Consider the following 19273-nt stretch of genomic DNA (forward strand, 5'->3'; position numbering starts at 1 on the left):
CATAGCAGCTCTCCCTGCGGAAAAAAAATTACTCCCGTATTTCTTCAAGTAAAACTCTTGCTTGGGCCAATGTAGAAGAAATATGCTCAAGTAAAACTCTTGCTTGGGCTAGCTGGTTCATGCTTGAAATAGTAAATGCAAGGTGCAGAAGAACAGGACTCAAGAAGAATACACACGACAGGACCGGCGCCATGGCAGGATCGGTGCGAAAGCTTTGTTGAAAGAAAGGGCCCAATGTCGAAGAAATATGCTCAAGAACTCTTGCTTGGGCTCGTTGGCTCATGCTTGAATTAGTAAATGCAAGGCGCAGAAGAACACGACTCAAGAAGAACACACACGACAGGACCGGCGCCCCTGTAGGCTCAGTAGGCTCTACAACTTACCAGACGGTCTCAATCCCAACTGTACGGTCTGCTCAAATGATTGTGCATAATGACCGGCGCTCATATATAGTAAAAATATTGTGAGTGGCCTCAAGGGGACAGTGCAGAATGCATAGGCTTGTTGCATTTGCGCAGCGCACACGTGGATTTATTTTTTAGAGTTGGAACAAGTTACCTGAAACAAACATCACATATCCGGTGGGACAAAAGAGCACAGCTACTTAGTTTACACATGAACCCGACAAGATCCGGTTGAGACAGAAACCAGCCTGAAGCAGTTTGATTCCACAGCGTGTACATCAACTATTCCTTGTAGCGTCTAGCTTGTTGAGGCCGCCAGAGCATACACACAGCAGCTCAGCCGCCATACTAGTGTGCTTTAGCGTACCTTCGCGCAACGCTCGGGCCCCCAGCGTAAGAAAGAACACAGCTGTTCCTCCGCCACCGAGTGCGTCCACTTCAGTTCGTCGTTTTTGCCACCAAACCCAGAGCGCGTCTCCGAGTCCCTTTAACGCTCAACGCGCGAACCGGCTAATGCGCAATTGATGGCGGGGTAGCACGGCAACGCCGACGGAAGGGAGGCGGGTCGTGAATTCGCCTTGAGCGTTCGTATATTTGCCGTCGCGATAAAACAACTGACCGTGAAATCTCGCGCAAGAGCAAGGCAATCGTTCTAAAACTGGTGCGTTTTTCCCCCAATATGGCACCTACAGTTGTTCGCGTTCCAGGACTTACCACATGCAGGTGGACAGAAAAGAATGCGCTTCGCGCTGCACAGGTGGGGCTTGCGCTGTCGCAGAGAGTTCTCTCCGGGTGGTGCTGTTTTACCTTACCGAATGACAATGTTGCGCCCCAGCCACTCGTTTCCCACCTCAACGAGCGTAGGTGTTTTTCTGTTTAGTCTTGCGCTTGCGGGCAAACAATCTTGCAAATACAGATTCGCATTTTTGTCCAAGTAGGGCCTTTGGTATTGTGATCTGTGAATCACCGAATTTTGTCGGCCCTGTGGCCATTCTGGCGTAACCGAAAGCTTTCAAACAATAATGTTTAATGTAGGAACTAAACAATACAAATGTTTTACTAAACAAAACTGCCTAGGAACTTACATGGAAGGGCCACGACTAACCCCAACGGCTGGTCCCAGGAGACTGTCGCAACGCTTTCGCGTGTTTGATGGAGTTTATCTGTGACAAAAAGGTCACCGTACTTAATTTCGTGCATTACTCTTTTCAGGTACTTCGACCGTGGCATGCACCTGTTTATCCGAAGGTATGTCTGATGTTGTAGTTCCGACAGACTACTTAGCATAGCCAGAAAAACACTCTAACAGTAAGGAAGAAAACGAACACCATCCAGGTAGAACCGAGGGGTCTTTTTGAGACGATGCCATCACGCTGTCTCATTGTTACCATTAGCGTCATTCTAAGGTCGTCCCACCACCAAATTTCATAAGAATTGCTGACGCTGCTGGAGGTCTCCGTCGCTCCCCTCTGGCGGACCTTGGAAACACGCTACATCTGATATGTGGGATAAACATTTCGACTGCATATCTAACTGCATATACACGTGCTCTTCATCGCTATAAGTCATTTGTGTCGTTTCAATGTTTGTTCGATGCTCCCATACCGAAGGCAGGGATCGCTAAAGCAGACCTCCAATCGGACGCGGAGAGTGCTCAGCAAAACGTTTATAAGACGGAGGAGTGTAATGATTTACCTAGGACAGGTAACAGTGGCACACGGCACATAAGATTAGAAAAAAAAATTAGTCTTTTCCAGTCAGTGCGGCAACGCTCATGCTATCCTTGCAGCTTTATGGCTCCCATAAGAGAGCGAAGTTCTGCATTCCCATTTAGTTGGTTTGCTGAGATCGCAAAAAATAAACTCAGTGCCCTTCCATTCTGCGAAGAAGAATGACCAGCGAATCTGCGTATGTGGGTCCCTTAACGGCGAATTGCACCTCCGCCGCGTGTCGGTCCGGCATTGCACTATCTTTGGGATCGGCTCACGTATGGGGAGTGTTTAACGCCTGCTTCACTTCCACGGTAGGTCGGCCATGCATTCCACTATCTTTGGGATCGGCTCACGTATGGGGATTGTTTAACGCCTGCTTCACTTCTGCCGTAGGTCTGCCCGGTATTCTAGTATCTTTAGAATCAGCTCACACATGGGGAGTGTTTAACGCCTGCTTCTCTTCTGCCGTAGGTAGGCCCGGCATTGCACTATCTTCGGATCGACCCGTGTATGGGGAGTGCTTAACGCCTGCTTCACTTCAGCCGTAGGTCAGCCTGGCATTGCACTATCTTTAAGATCGGCTCACGTATGGGGAGTGTTTAACGCCTGCTTCACTTCTGCCGTAGGCCGGCCCGGCTTTGCACTATCTTTCGGATCGGCTCACGCATGGGCAATGCTTAACACCTGCTTCACTTGCGCCGTAGGTCGGCCCGGCATTGTACTAGCTTCGGAATCGGCCCAAGTACGGGGAGTGCTTAACGCCTGCGTCCCCTCCACTGCGGGCCAGCCCGGCATTGCACTACCTTGAGGATTTTTTTTTTCTACACGGCGACACCTTAGTGGGGAAAGTAGCCCTTAACAGCTTCGCTGTTAAAAAAGAATGCATTTTCCACTCACTCAAATTAACAACAGTGCAATTAACAAATTCTTCCCTTCTGTTCGAATATACCCAAGAGGTTTCGCACCACTCGCTCACGTTTCGTGTCCGTATTTTCGTCCTACACCTTCAGAAACTATTTGCTGAATTTTCATGGTAACGTTCTGGCAAAATCAAGCATATATATCGCCATACGACATTTCTTCCCGGAAAACAAAGGCAAAACGGAAATCAGTACGCTTCTCTCAATGAGAGTCCTGCTGTTGTAAAGGCAGCTTCGGCCAGCGGTTTCGAGAGCAACTCACTCACGCATGCACATGTTTTCGAGGCGCTTCGAAGGATCCGCGTATTCTGAGAGAAAAAGAAAAACTGTCAAGTATTCGTAGCGCGAGCAAAAATCGTGCGCGATAAGTAGCATTATAATTACTTACAGCGCACAATAAAAACACGGACACAGAAGGGAGACGAAACCCGAGCGCAGACTCGCGATTTGCGTTTAGTTTGTCTTCTGTGTGCATTTTTTTAGTGCGCGCTGTAAGAAATAGTAACACAGATGTACCGAGTCACCCAGCTAGCTACCGTACTACGATAAGCAGCAGCCATGCACGAAAAAACGTGACACCCGGAAGGATACGGGCAGTAGAAGACTGTGTCTTAGACTTAGACTGTATCTAAGACCATAGACCATAAGTCTTAGACTGTGTCTAAGGAAACAATAAAGAAAGAAAGAAAGAAAGAAAGAAAGAAAGAAAGAAAGAAAGAAAGAAAGAAAGAAAGAAAGAAAGAAAGAAAGAAGACGGTAGTCGACTGGTGTCACTTCGCGTTGTGTCGCAGTGACAACGGCTGTACAGTCTCCCATGCCGGTCCTTATATGCGTATGCCTTTACGGTGTCATCTGAAGACGCAATTGGCATGAAGCGATGGCTTCTGTAGCTATGGCGTTGCGCGGTATGCTGAGCTTGAGGTCTCCGGTTCGATTCCGGTCGCAGTGGCTGCATTTCCGTGAGGACGTAATGCGAAAACACTTGTTTACTTACATTTACGTGCACGTTAAGGAGTGCCATCATCATCATCATCAGCCTGGTTATGCCCACTGCAGGGCAAAGGCCTCTCCCATACTTCTCCAACTACCCCGGTCATGTACTAATTGTGGCCATGTTGTCCCTGCAAACTTCTTGCAGTGCCAGGTAGTCGAAATTAATCGGGAGTGCCTTGCTACGTATGGTACGTAATACCTCATAAAAAGATCAAGGTACTAGTACGTGAAACTACGAAGTATTTATTTATTTATTTATTTATTTATTTATTTATTTATCTACCAATTTTGTGACCACAGGTACATCTACGAGCCGGTCTTAGGTGGCAATCGCACAGCGGTCCGGCTGGTGCTGAGCACGGCGGTGGCCTTCACCTTCACCTGCACCTGGCACAACCTCTACTCGCACAACGCCGTCTGGTGCGCGCTCAGTGCGCTCGGCATCGCGCTCGAAGTAATCACCATAGAATTGAGGAAGTGGACGCCCGTCAAGAAGTTCGAGGTACTGCACCCACGCACGTGGCCTTCCAACAACTCACGCGAGTGTTCACAGAGCTTCTCGAAAGTTTGAAAGGCGTAGGCTATGCCATGTTGGTGTTCCCCTGTAGCTGCGCACGTCGCGCACGACAACGCAGCGATAGCTAAAGAATAATACGGACGAATGGCTCAACATTCAACCAACGTTTACTTCAAAAGCGATCAGTATATATAGATACTTTCAACGAGAAGTCTTCGGGTGTCGTCATAACGCCGTTCGGGTTGTTGTCAACAAGCGTGGCTGCCGCGTCGCCCCCGCGTTGATCCATCTCCAAAAGCGCTGCAAAAGATCTAGCACGTGACTTTGTACTCACCCACAACAGTCACGAAAGGCTGTTCTCTCTCCATCCGATGGAAAGGTCCACGTATTGAACTTAATATTGTAGCTCGTGCAAGTTCCATGAGCCCTGAATTTCACGGACCTAGTCTTACTTCAGAGTCATACAAAAGGAAGCATGAGTGACGGCACACAGGAAAGCCTCAGTGAGGTCGAAAAATGGCTCTAGACAAACTTGAGTTTAGCCGGTACTGGCATCCCTTTCGCGTCGATCACTCAGTCCAAATTGATGAGATAGCGGAGCTTTTTTTTTTTTTCGGTGATGTCGATGCGTGGTGTACTGAGGTATGGTACTTGCCTCCCGCGCAATAGCAATTTGCGCAGCTCTCATGAACTCCCTTTCTGTTATATGTTATTTTGCTTTTTTGATGATAGTATGAAGCCAATCGCACTACGAAGCTGGAATGAAGATGATGATGAAACGGCCACGATAGCATCCCGATGACGATATAGCACCGAGTGCGTGATGACGACTTCAAGACTACGATGTGATGGCGATGGTGATATGAGAACGGAAGCATAAACGCGATTGAAATGACATTGGAACGACGGAGAAGGTATGACGTCAATAGAACAACAAAATTGGTACGACGACGACGGCATGACGACAGTGAGATGATGAGGAGCTTACGACGACTACTTTATAAAGACGGTGGCTGACGACGGCCTAACATCTGCACGATAACACAAAGGCTAGTGCCTTCCTATTTGAGACCTGAGTTGGCTTTCTCAGGAAAAACACATACCGGAGCAAATATTCGCAGCAGGTCGAAGTATTTGTGCGCTGCAGGTTGAAACCGTAGAAACTCAGCACATATTAATCGAATGCGAAGATATTCACTCACCCGTAAGAAATGTCCACATTCCAGAAGCCCTGGAATTTTAAGCGGGTGAAACAATTAACCTAGGTCAGCAGTGGAGATAAGCAAGACACCTTTCGAGTTTTGGTGAAAACAAAGCATTGAAGAAATTAGTAGGACTTGATCCGCAGACGTGATCCGCATACGTGATCCGCATGACAAGGTAAATATAGGTACTTTAAGGAACATAAGAAAACTCATTAGAGAGATATAATGCTATACTGATAAATATGTGTAGTTTACTTAAAATACTTGATTAGCTCAAGCAGGCTAGGTGAATGTTTGTCGCTGCCAAGTTCCTAAGGAGATGCCTATAAATCACCATCATCATTGGGAGGTACAGTCACTCGTCCGAAAGTAGAACGAAATTTCCAAGGGTTCTTACACAAGTTCCTCGCAATTCTTTTTTCGGCATTTAAACTCACCTACGCAGTGCCCGCCACTGCTAAAGAAGTGAGACTTGACTGCGAAATACTTGACGGACGTTTCAGTTTCGAAGCCGTATATGCACATTGCGACTGCCATCCGACGAGTTATCTAAACCGCAAAACGCCTGTGAACGTGGTTTCGTTCATACGAAATGGCATGGGCAAATGATGGGGTTATCTGAAATTAACTTTAAGCGCGAGTGATCAGCTGTTACTTTGTTTGCTGTCCCAGGGCCGCTACCTAGAGTCGGCTGAGCGGATGCGAGTTGCCAGGGCCTTGCTGGGATCCCCGCACTTCCTGCTCACCATCTGCGCATGCCTGTTCCACTTGGCACAGCTGGACGTATGCCTCGTCATCTGCAGAAGGATCTTAACCGGTAAGCCTGCTACCATGCTACGAGCTACTCCCTCATTCCATGCAGCGCATCACTCTCGTTGCCACGCACCGCGTGGCTCCTGCAGGGACTATGGCGTTATGCTTCTGAGCACGAGGTACCGGGTTCGATTCAAGATTGGCGCAGTTTCGTGGGGTGAAATGCCAAAGGAGCTCGCGTACTTAGATTTAGGAGCACGTTAAAGAAAGCCATGCGGTAAAAATCATTCCGGAGCCCTCCGTTACGGTGTGTTTCGTCAATCAATTAATCCTCATCCTCATCAATAAATCAATCAAACAATCCCTCGCCACTACAAAAGTATAAGAATACAAAATGTATTCCACTGTGCCGTGCGGCCACACCACATTCGAAGCACCAGGGGAAGGGGATGCAGTGATTGCCACATTGGCATTCACTGTTAACAGTTCAGTGCCCGCATTGTGCGCTTCTATTGTTTAATCATGGAACGCTAGTGCAATCTGTTATAGCGGCCGCTCGCCTTCGCCCGTTATCGAAACGAACTCTCGCGCTCGGCAGCAACGTAATCAGGTAGGCGCCACAGTCTGGCGACAATACGTCGCACTTAGCTAGACTCTGCTCTCTAGATGGCCCTAAAACGGCCTCTTCATCTCACCGCCTTCCTTTTCATTGGCTTTCCCAAAACGCGTTTGGATTTGCAGCAAAGCTGCCAACCTCTAGTTGGATTTTTCGTGGCGTGCTCATCCAAAAAACGGCAGCTAAAAACGAGGTTGGTGTTTCAGTTTCCGCGTACCCGAGTTATGTTTTCTCTCATATTCGAATTACAATCGGATGCTATCACGCCCGTAGGTTGTGTGTAAGTCGTACTTTACAAATTTTCTCACGCATTTTACCTTCAGAAATACAATTAGTTCCATAAAGCACTTGCGCTAGACGGAGGGCCTACACGAATGAGCACGTATACTGCACTTCCGCAATTTACGTACGTCGCTTGTGGTGGTGCTGCTTGTGTAACGTCGTCTAACGTCAGTAGGGGTGGTAGCATTTGTCTAACCTACCCGTCAGCTTCGCTGTACGTCAATTTTGACAGGGCGGAATGGAGGCAGATTTTCTTCCCCGTACCTTTCTATCTACAATAGAGGCTGTGTACTTTACCTCATTGCGCTGCGAAGACGTGTGTTTCTTTCCTGCGTCCCAACCAACTTCCGACAATGTTATATATAAGCAAAAGCAAGAAGCGCGAAAGTGTCCGGAAGACGGTCGCAGTCTTTACATTTTTATCATCAGTGTACGCCACCACTTTCAATCTCTATTTCTTCTCTAAAGCATTTTCATTCTTATGGACTTTCACCAGGAATTAGGATGGATAGATGGATGCTATAAGCGTCCCCTTTGAAACAGGGTGGTAGATTGTGCCACCAAGCTATTATTTTGCCTAATGTGTCACCTATGTTAAGAAAACACGCACACAAATAAATAACAGCACCAAACTTTCTAAACCACTATAAGGAACATTGTTTTTGTACGCTCCCGTTGTTTGTGTTCCCCCTACTTTTCTGCGTCCAAACCTCCAGTCGCCTCTTTATGGACATGGTTCTTTGGACATGGTTCTCATGGACATAAATCTCTTTATGGACATGGTTACTTTTCCCCTACAATCCCTGCACAAAATGGCTTCAAGGAAGCCAGAAGACCCTAAATCGACGCTCGGCAGATCTCTTCACAGTTTAATAAAATATGTTTCATTGTTTCGCTAGCTTTACCGCAGCAAGCACATGTTCCTCCTTTCTTGACTACGTCGCTTTATAAGTACGCGTTTTAAGGCATCCTGGTCTAGCTTCGGAAAGTAAAGAGCTCTCCTTTTAGTTATCAAAAAATTTTTCTTCCTTGATTTCATTGTTTCCTCTTAGGTCATTAATCAAAGTGGATTTCTTTTCTATTGCATCCATCCAGCAGATTGTCTCAGCCTCTATGACTTTGCGTTTGACGTTCTTTGTTGCCATGCTACTTACTATACCGGTCGCCTATTTGTTGGTAAGCTGCCTAGTTCTTTCCCTACAGTGTGAATCAATGTTCTTCCTGCACGAATATTGGATCACTCTTGCAAACCATTTACTTTCTTCCGTGTTCCTCAGTCGTTCTCCATAATCAATTTTACTCTGAGCTTGCCTCACTACAAAACTTTTCCAGCCCATATCAGCCTGCACAGCTTCATTTGTAGTATTCCCGTGAGCGCCCAACGCAAGGCGTCCACTGATCTTTGGTTGCCACGGAGTCCTGATTGTGCCCCTGACTTCAAGCAAACAACCGCATTTCTAAATGTAAGTCCTGGAACCATTTCACCTTTCGACATACCCCGGAGCACCTCGTATTGTAGCCCCATGGCCCTCTGTTCTTCATTATGGCGGCATTTCTCTTCCCCGTTGTTTTTACTGTTTTTTCCTGTGTTTCCGTATATCTGTTGCCTTCGTTTATTCATATACCGAGGTATTTGTATTTTTTCACCCAAAGTATTTCCTGGCCCTCTATTGACGCTTTCTGCTCACTATTTCCATTGAATACCAAAAACCTTGATTTCTTAACGCTGCAGTTCAATCCAAAATTCTCACCTTCCTGTCCACAGATATGAGCCAAACGTTGCATATGACGTTGCTTCTTAGCTAGCTACACAATGTTGTCTACATGAAAGAAACCTGGAAGCTGCTGCTCTACTATTATGCCTGCCTGATTGTATGAGAGATTAAACTCGATATTGCTTCACTCTAGTGCCAATCCTGTCCTTGCCATGTACATAATAAACAGCAGTGGGAATAAAGGGCACACCTGTCTCAGTCCCTTGTTGATATCAACTTTCTCCTCGCTCCTCATGCTTTCAAATTCAACGTAAACTGTATATATAGGTACATCTCCCTCCAAAGCTGTTTACAGTCGTTGCCTAATCCTTCTCCTTCAAGAAGATACTACAGAATGGTGCGGTCTACGTTTTCATACGCTGCGGTTATGTCTAAGAAGGCCACATACAACGGTTTCCTTTCTTCTCTGGACATTTCAATACACGGAGCAAAAATAAATGAGTTATCCAGACGCCTAATGATTCCGAAACCATTCTGAAGTTCTCCCAACATGCCATTATTCTCTGTCGATGCTTGCAGTTTTAATTTAATCGCCTGCATTGCGAACCTGTATATTACCGATGTAAGGGCCACCGGTCTATGGACGCTTTGCAGCAGCCGGTTTGTACAACTCAAATCAAGCGGCGCCACCGGCGTTCCGCGCGTTTTGGACAACCCTGGCCTTCGGAGAGAAAATGAAAGTACCATTGCTCTGTCGCGAATGCGTATCCAGCGGTGTCTGCTAAACGCTGTGTGCGGTCGGGCGAGATCAAACAATATTTTACACAATGTGAAGATTTACCGGGGAAGACTGTGCTCTGGTCGGATGCCAGAATTGTGATTAAGACAATAAGCAGCATTACACGCCGGTGTGTGAAATGCACGCGACGCTAATGTATCAACACTGCCCGTGTGCGCGTGTGCGTGTGTGTGCGTGAGAACATTTATTGAAATGGAGTCCAGAGGCTCAGCTATTTAAACCAAGGTAGGCCGCTCCCACGTTGGCACTGTCAAGCTAAGCCCTTCAGCGACATCACGGGCCCTCTGTACGGCCCTTAGTTGGTCTTGAAACAGTGAGCTCCGAGTCGTTTTTTCCAACTGTGTCCATCCTTCAACGAGGTTGGGAAAAGTCGTGGGACAGCCCGTCAGCATAAGTCTGATTTCCTGTAGCGCTAGCTAGTGGGCCCCCGCGATTTCTTCCATAGTATTGTACTCATGAGTTTGTCGGTTGCAATGTTACTCGTTATCCCTAGGGCTACCTTTACAAGCTTCCTGAGCATCACATGAAGTTTGTTAAGTTCTGTCTGCTTCCACTTGAATAATCCAGCCGCATAACTGAAGTGACAGAGGGCAAAGGCGTGTATTAGCCTCAAAACGCTTCCTTCTCCTAAGCCTCTGTGTCTGTTGGTAATTCTTAGTAACCTAATGACTTCATCTGTTTTATTCGAGACAAGTTTTATTGTTCTCATGTTAGCAATGTTTCCTTTTATGTAATACCCAAAAATGTTGATTTTTTTTTTTCATTTAGACTGATTCCGGATCCTTCATGAGTGTATAAGCACTCTCGTGGCTCATCTTCCTGAATGTAACCTCTTGATTTACGACCTTTTCTGCGACGTTTAATGACCAAGATTTCTGATTTGGCTGATGGCCATTTCAACCCTACGTATTTCAGTGTGTTCTCTGCAACATATAAACTTTCCTGCAATCTGGCCTCTGTCTGTTCCCTAGGAACTCCATACGGTTATGTCGTCGGCATATACCAGATAATGTATACCCTCAATTTTCTCCAAGTTTCTTGCAACCTTCAACATTGCTAAATTGAGTAGCATGGATGAGAGCGCAATCCCTTGCGGAGTGCCCCTATTTCCCAAATTCTTAGCTTCTGAGTTAAGCTCTCCCAGCATGAGTTGTGCGGTTCCGTTTCTAAGAAAGTCCTTAATCATGGAAAAATGTTTCTTAGCTAACCCCATCTCCGAAAGAACGCCAACTAGCGCCGTATGCTTTACACGATCAAAAGCTTTTTCCACATCCAATCCCAAAAGAGCTTTCGTATGCGCTGGGCTGGCCTGTATAAGTTGGTGTTTCAACAGTAGCACAGCATCCTAAGTTGACAAACCGTGATCAAAGCCGATCAAGTTGTTGGGAGGATGTCATTCTGCTCAACGTATGTCGGGAGCCGATTTAGGATGACATGTTCCATAGCTTGGTCTAGATATGACTTTAAAGAAATAGGACGGAGGTACTCCAGAGTGAGTTGTTTGCCTGGTTTTGCTATGAGGATAGTATTGGTCCCTTCCATTCCTCTGTGTACCCCTTTTATCCAACATTCATTGAAATGTTCATTTAGATAAGAAATTGATTCATCATTTAGATCTCTGAATATCAGGTTAGTTATTCCGTCAGGCCCAGCCGCCGACCTACCCCTAAGACTGTGAAGAGCCGCCCTGACTTCATTCTGAGTGAAGTCCCGGACAATTTCTCCCCATATGCCTTCCGCATATTTGGGGCTCTGGTCTCCTTCGTTTCGTTAAGTGGGATATATTTGGCTGCGAGATTATCTATGACTTCCCCCTGTGTTTTATCCTGGCTTTCCTGATGAACCACCTTAGCTGTAGCTGTTCTTTTGGTTGTCCTTGTTTCAGTCTCGTTGAGCAAGTGCTTGAGGAGGTTCGAGCTACATCCATGTTTAAGTCTACCATCAGCCGCGTTACAAATCTCACCCCACTGTTCTTTCACGAGGGTCTTCGAGTGATCATCAATCTCCCTGCTTAATTGCGCTTTTTTTTTTCCTTAGCATTCTGTTAAGTCCCTTAGCATTTTCCATTTCTATAGCCTGTTTGGTCTCAATCAGATGCGCCAGCCTGCTATCCATAGCCTCAGTATTTTCTTCTATCTTAATTTCTTTAGTGGCCTCTGACGTCCTCTCTGAACTGGTTGATCCATGTCACAAAGGGCTCCTTCTCGGCATCTAAAGGCCCCACTTTCCTTACGTTCGCCCTCATTTTCCTGAAGTGATCCCAATCAGTGAATTTGAAGATTCTAGTTCCCTGTCTCGGTATGTGTATATTTATGTGCATGATATAATGATCGCTGCCGAGATCAATGTTTGAATTTTCCCAGTAAGCTCCTATTCAGTTTATAAAAAATCGCGTCTACTAACTAACTACTAAACAGTGCAAGGCTAGGGATCGTGTTGCTTTAGTTCTAACACTTAAAGTGTAACGAAGTCAGAAGCGAGTATTAAGTGGGCCTAATAGGTAGTAAAGGTAGTTGTGTAAAAAAAATTTTTACAAAAACAACTTCTCCATTCGTTATTTTGGGTAAAAGACGTGACACATCCACCGATTATCATCTGAAACTCTCAGAACTGCAACCATGGAGTCGACGCTGCAGACAGAGATTTGCGAAATTATATGTAAATTTTAAAAAATATTCTGTTGCTTAAAACAGCCGTTTTAGGGAGTTATTTTTTTGTCCTTTCTTGTTGTACCTCACTAGAAAGTGCTTACGTCAGTCTCCAATCGTAATCGGGAACTTATATCACGACGCGTGGATTACAACCGAATGTATTCGTATCGAGGCTCGATCGCGATTGAAAGCGACTGTGTAGCAGCACCCGACCTGGACCGGCTTACTCGCGATTGAAAGTTCCTGTGTGATAGGGGTTTTAATATTAAACAACACCTGTTTGGGAGCATCCAGTTAGTTTATATCAAACAAACACAGTCTGCAACTCTGAAACCAACTAGGCGGAACTATTGCATCCCCGCCGCACTGGGGAATTCCAGAGAGATCATTGCACCATTATCGACTAATGCGCTTACCTTAACATATGTGAGGAACCATAATAATAACAAGCGAGATGTCAACACACAAGCGAACACAATTTTTTCACTCGGCGCTCAATCATACAGATTCGAGGCCAAGGTGTGACACCCGACTTGCATGGCCTAGGGATCTAGGGAGAACAGAGGGGATTTAAGCAGGCTTTTTCGGTTCCTCAGGGTGTGCTTCAATTCAATCATGCTAGACTGTTGAGACGGGTCGTTCTCGACGAGAACATGTTCCTCTCTTCAACAACGTCCTTAGCGTGGCTGAGTCGGACGATGGCATGGGCCAGCTACCCCAGTTGACATGCCTTAGCACAACTCTTACAACAGCCGCTTCTCTGGCCTTCACTCCAAAGCCAGCCTTGCCGGCGCGATCACGTGATTAAACTCGGCCGCACCCCTGCGCCACGGCTGAAAACTATCTATGTGAGTGACGTTTTACCCCTTGCCTTTATAAGTTCATTCTACTTCGTCGCCAACAGTCTGGTGTTAATAATGACTCGAAGCGGATGAAAAAGGTAAGAACGAACGATAAGGGCTTATAACGGTCGCAGTAATTCTGATAAGGTTGACAATTGTACAGATTAGGGCTCATACGGGACGGATCAAATCCGATAAGGTTGATAAGGTGGGATAGGAGTTGATAAGGGTCGCATCACGTCTGATAAGGTTCATAAGGGTCCGACCTTGTCCGACAAAGTAGATAGCCGATAAGCGTTGGATGTAGTCTGACGTCTGATAACGACAGAAGTGTTTATAATGGTCGGATAAAGTTTGATAAGGTTGATAGTTACACTGAGCTGCGTGGAGATGAGCAAGTGGCACAACGCTTGCGCATACTTAGAAAATTCCAGTGAAGTTTCTGCTGGACTTTTTTTGCCCATTTCTCCCGCATCGAAATCAAGCCACCGCGGCCGGGATCGAGCTCTCAAATTGCTCTCCTACACCGAAGTCGCCGAGCAGCGGCAAATGTTCGGTACCACTGAGGAGACTCGTCTGCCATTTCACAAGGCTGCATTCTTTTATTGCGATAGCCAATATATGGACACACCAGGTGAAATTTCGCCATTGTTGTCGCCGTCAGCATTATTGGGGGAGTTGTTAAGGAAATGTTTATTTCAGCTAAAGAGGATACGAACACTGAGCTACAACGACGCCACAATTGCACCAGGACGATAACATATACAAAGTACGAAACATTGTATACACTATACGTTCTCAAAAAAAAATGTACGATTCCACATTGCCTCAGTAACATATAACCACATTATATAAAACGATGGCGAATATTTACAATGTACACAAAAAATCTATACAATGAAGATGCGACGAAGGAACTTGACATAGTATTGCTGGGGGGTTACGCATGTATTTTTATATGTGGCCTATATGCCTGCCTTATATGCAAGGTTATTGCTATACTATTCAACCGCCAAATTAACTCAACACACGTCTCGCATTCTTGACTAACTTCAAATGTCATGAGACAAAACATTCACAGCGCATAGCTTTTGTCTTTTCTCGTACTACTAAATATTAAAAGTGCGAAGCAATAGTCTGCCTCGGACCTGAAGGTGATGTAATCTTACGGATAGTTTTTGCGTACAGCGTAGTGGTGCGTGTGCGATGTCGTTACAGGCTTTACAGAGCATATTACACCTTTAAAAGGTTCCAAAAGTTTTAGCACACCCGCGTATGTTGTGCCCGCGTTAGTAAGACCCGCATATTGTTAGAACACCGTCCGAGGGGTATAAGCACAACGCTCAACCTTGTTATCGCCGTCATTGCTTCGTCCTTTGAGCGCAACTGCCAATATTATTTTTTTTTTTACTCAGAAGCTGTTAAGGAATAATTTCCCGGGATCGTGCCCCTGTGTAGACACAAAACTCCCCATACCTGGGCCGATCCCAACGTTAGTGCAATACTGAGTAGACCCGCGGCGGAGGTGACGCAGCCGTTAAGCACTCCCCATAGCTGTGTCGACCCCGAAGATAGTGCAACACCGGGTAGACCCGCGGCGGAGGTCACGTAGGCGTTAAGCACTCCCCATAGGGGGGCCAATCCCGAAGATAGTGCAATACCGGGTAGACCCACGGTGGAGGTCACGCAGGCGTTAAGCACTCCCCATAGGGGTGCCAATCCCTAAGATAGTGCAACACCGGGTAGACCCGCGGCGGAGGTGACGCAGGCGTTAAGCATTCCCCATACCTGGGCCGATCCCAAAAATAGTGCAATACTGGGTAGACCCGCGGCGGAGGTGCGGTTCGCCGTTAAGGGGCGCACATGCGCAGCTTCGTTGGTCATCCTTCTGCACAGAGTGGAAGGGTACTGAGTTTCTATTTTTTTAATGTGTGAAAATTGCCATTATTCTGACATGATTGCTTTCTGTGTCTGCTTTCAGGCTTTCCTTTCCCTCTAGTCCCCATCTTGGCGGTTATGTACAGCCTCTGTCATGTTTCCATGGACGTGGCGGACTGGGAAGCGTCGGCCATTTCCAAGAAAAATGTAGTTTATTTGTGAACTTCTTAACCGCACGACGTTACAAAACTGCGTCGCATCATTGTTGTTTTTTTTCTTCTTTGTTTTGTTTTTGATTTGCCTTTTTTTTTTCGCCGAAGCTATACATGTGAATTTTACAATAGTTATCGTGCCGCGACTGCCAGCAAAATGTGCACCCTAAAAATATTTACCCCTTTAACGGTTCTAATTTACCCATGGCTAAAACCCTTACTCTGAAGTCCAGGAAATATCTTGTTGTACAAGACAAAGAGCCCTAATTACGCCTGCAATGAGGGAAACAGTAGTTGTAAACCACGTACAAATTATGGTCACATGCTGCACACCCAAAGGTCTGGTACGAATAATTTGCAGCGATAGCTGTTAAAGTTTATTGCATGCAGTTTTCATGCCACCTGTGGCAGCAATCGTCATGTTTACATGTCGCACGAAGTGCTAAAACAACGAAAACATCACCTGTCCCAATAAATGATTCAATCTTACCCTTGAAGATGAGGGTTTTAATCATTAGATAACCCACCAAGCACTCCCTATACACCCATAATGGTTCTAAAATCTTTAGCGTGTCGTGGCATGGTTGGTATTGAACAGGCATAGGTACATTGCACATAGCCGAGGTGGCTCAGCATAAAGCAACATGCATCAAAGTGAGCGCAGAGTGTAGCACTGAAGTATAAGAAGTACAATTAATATACTCGGGTATAGCCAACTGAATGGCATCTGATAAAGCGAAGCATTTCCAAAGTCTTGGGTGGATTTCGGGCTCTGGCAAGCCACACCTCTAGTACTTTCGAAGGGTGTGAGAACTGACATATACAGCTTCGCTATCTTTAATGCATGACCTGTTCGAATTAACGCAAATGTTCGTAAGCCTGTATGATCATCTGTTCAAACTACTGGTTGGCATTAATGCTCGACGCTGAGGCGCTTCACAGTGGTAGCTTTTAGCCGTATACTTGCGGCAAAACCTTCGCTGTTGGCGAAATGAATTAGCTCCTTTCTTCACATAAAAATGTACACGCATTATTGTCGACAACACCCTCAAAACAGACGCCGGGAGCACTGTTGATGCCGCATTTGATGCGCATTCGCCTCTGGCACTAGTGTAGCAATGGAGACGCCCGACGAAGAGGAGAGCTATCACCGTCACGACAGCTACACGGAAACGCAAGACGCACAAAGGTCGCGCGAAACATCTGTCGCGATGCGCTGACTGCGAATACGACATAAGCACACGATCTTTAACATGCCGGCGAGATCATCTACTGTGAAAGAGCACCGCTTGCTGTCTTTTTCACCTGGCACGAAGTTTCATAGGTCGCATCCTGGAAACGAAATCGCGAACGCCTCAGAAGGAAACGTCTGCTTTCGCACAGTTCGCTATCGTCATTGATTTCCACACTGCACTTGTGCCAGCTGCTGCCGTTGACTTCGCGGTAAGCGGACCTGTGAAAACACTTGACCTTTGTGGGGAAAGTGCAGCTTAAGTATGCACAGCATGCCGCAGAGAAAGGCACGGTGTTCAGACAGTCACCGTTAAGGCATAAATGTAGGATTTAAAGCGAACATCTGCAATAGTGAACAGAACTAATATCCAATAATCCCATATGGCATATAAGAACATACGGCTTTTCGCATAGCACCCCAGATGTTTCATATGAGAGTACCGCGTACGAGGGTTATGGGGCGTGTTTGTACTTTAATGTGGTTAACTTGGGATTTTCGCACAGGAGCAATACTTACCTCTAATATTCAGAACTTTATAAGCTGGCCTTCAGTTCGACCTGTTTACTCAAGGTATCTTTCTGTCCTGGTGAACTCAGGGTTTCAGAGCGCAGCACTACTGGGTTGTCTTATGCAGAGAGCTGGAGTTGGCAAAATCATCCCCTCACAAAAAAATTGGGAAGACGCTTAAAATGCGGCGATTTTTATGTGAACAGATGTCGATGAAATACGCCGGGTATTTTCCTCTGAACACTTCCGTCATGTCCTCAAAAAAACGGGTTTGAGGCCTCATTGTGGATGACGTCAGGAGTGTTCCATCCAGAGCATGGCGGGATCATGCAGACGACAGCGACGAGAGCGTCGAAGAGTCGACGATCGTGAGCTAGTGCATGGCGTGAGAAGTTGCTGTCGCGGGAAGTTGCTGTCGTGTTGCTGTCGCGTTCCCTGTAGATGGGCAAGAGATTGGAGGCAAGTGGTGCTGCGTTGTTGAGTGCACGAACTTCAGTCCACCGTTATCCGTACACACAGTTTGAGCCGATGCCGATCACGTTCAGCCGAGGTTAATCATATATGTCACAGTCACTTGGTTCATGCGTCTACTGCTGACGGATGTGAGTGACTGACCTGAAGCTAATTAAGTCATCAGGATGAAGAAAACTCCTTCTGTAGTTATGTTTTGACCATACGGATTCGAAAGAAACCATTCCTCAATTTGTACAGTGCACACACAAAAGCGAGAAGCGACGACACGGAGCTGTGTCAACATCGATGCGTTGCAGTTTTCGTCGGAAAGCTGTCACCCGCACTCACCGGCACTTCCCTAAATTAAATACAACTACGAACATGGGTGTATTCTCACGTGTTGTCATCCAGACTCGTTATTTAGCTTTTCCTAGGTGCACTGCTTGCCTAGATTCCCCAACAGGTAGCAAGTGCAGGCGCCTTCGATACAACAGCGTAAACAACAGCCTCGTTCAGCTGCCGTCGGTGTCAATACTGGCATCGGCGTTTCTGCGAGAAAACTAAGCGTTCTCTAAATGAACCATCATACGCGCAAATTCTTCATCTATGTCCATTTTACGGAACATATTGTGTGCATGAACAGAATAGGAAGAATTAAAAGTAGGCAGCATAAAAGCTCCCGTACTACGGTTTTCCGTTCGCTGTTTTCGATGATGTGTGGTCGCCCGTATCAGTGTGATTCAGAATGATGCAACGGTGCTTAGATGCAATAAATCGGCCTGTTTCGATATGTTCTGACATTATTTGATGTCCCTGATGAGTGGCTAGCATTATATCTCAAGTGAACGACGAATGGTCGCTTTACCTGCCTATGTAAACAAACTAACCGATCAGTCCTTTGGACTGTCAGCGGCATTCTTGCGGGACACACATGCGGAAAGTCCTGCTCCACATCTTACAGTGAGCATGCGAAGCGCTTCCCTGAAAAAGGGTAAAACACCTAAAATAGGAAATAGCACGTATAAAATCACTGGTCAGGGCTGCCCTTGGTCTTTATGTTGCAGCACGATATGTAGCGCATGGGCGCTGGCTCTCGTGAGTCGAATGCGAACGGCGATTCGTGGCTATTCGTCAGAATCATAACTGTCAGCACATGACAGATCCGAATAGCCGGTGCACCTGACATTGTCACCCGAAGGTCCGGCGCGGTCACGAATGAGCTGAGTGTCTCCGCTTCGCTAGTCTCGTTCGCCCAGTGGGTGAGACCGGCTTGCCTTGCGCGCCTTCCCCGCTGGGGACACTCATGACGTCACACGAAGAGGTTCGCTCGGCTGCTCGGTCAGGTTTCGGTTTTTTTTTTTTTTTCGCTTTCTTGCTTATATAAAATTATTTTCGAATTTGCGGAACAATTCTACCGTCAGACGCGTGACAGGGGGGTCTCGGGAACTTAAGTATTCCATTACGTTGACATGGTCAAAAAACCGCCGGAGTTGCCCTTTAAGCTTCGGCTTTAAGAGTGGAACGCGATAACATTCAGAGATCCCTAACTGCTTCTCACGCTTCCGGGCAAATGCAGCTGG

The 19273-nt window shown here is 46.4% G+C and overlaps 1 protein-coding gene across 1 annotated transcript in view; it reads left to right on the plus strand.

Moving 5' to 3' along the window:
* Positions 1-15988, plus strand: part of LOC126534303 (protein-cysteine N-palmitoyltransferase Rasp-like) — a 41137-nt gene extending 25149 nt beyond the window's left edge. The window contains exons 9-12 of the mRNA XM_050181576.2: positions 1617-1652; positions 4330-4531; positions 6424-6568; positions 15391-15988. Coding sequence (XP_050037533.1) covers positions 1617-1652; positions 4330-4531; positions 6424-6568; positions 15391-15509 — 502 coding nt within the window. The 3' untranslated portion in view covers positions 15510-15988. The remainder of the gene's footprint in view (positions 1-1616; positions 1653-4329; positions 4532-6423; positions 6569-15390) is intronic.
* The last annotated feature ends 3285 nt before the right edge of the window (positions 15989-19273 follow it).

This window comes from Dermacentor andersoni, chromosome 7 (genome assembly GCF_023375885.2).
Source record: "Dermacentor andersoni chromosome 7, qqDerAnde1_hic_scaffold, whole genome shotgun sequence".
NCBI lineage: Eukaryota > Metazoa > Arthropoda > Arachnida > Ixodida > Ixodidae > Dermacentor > Dermacentor andersoni.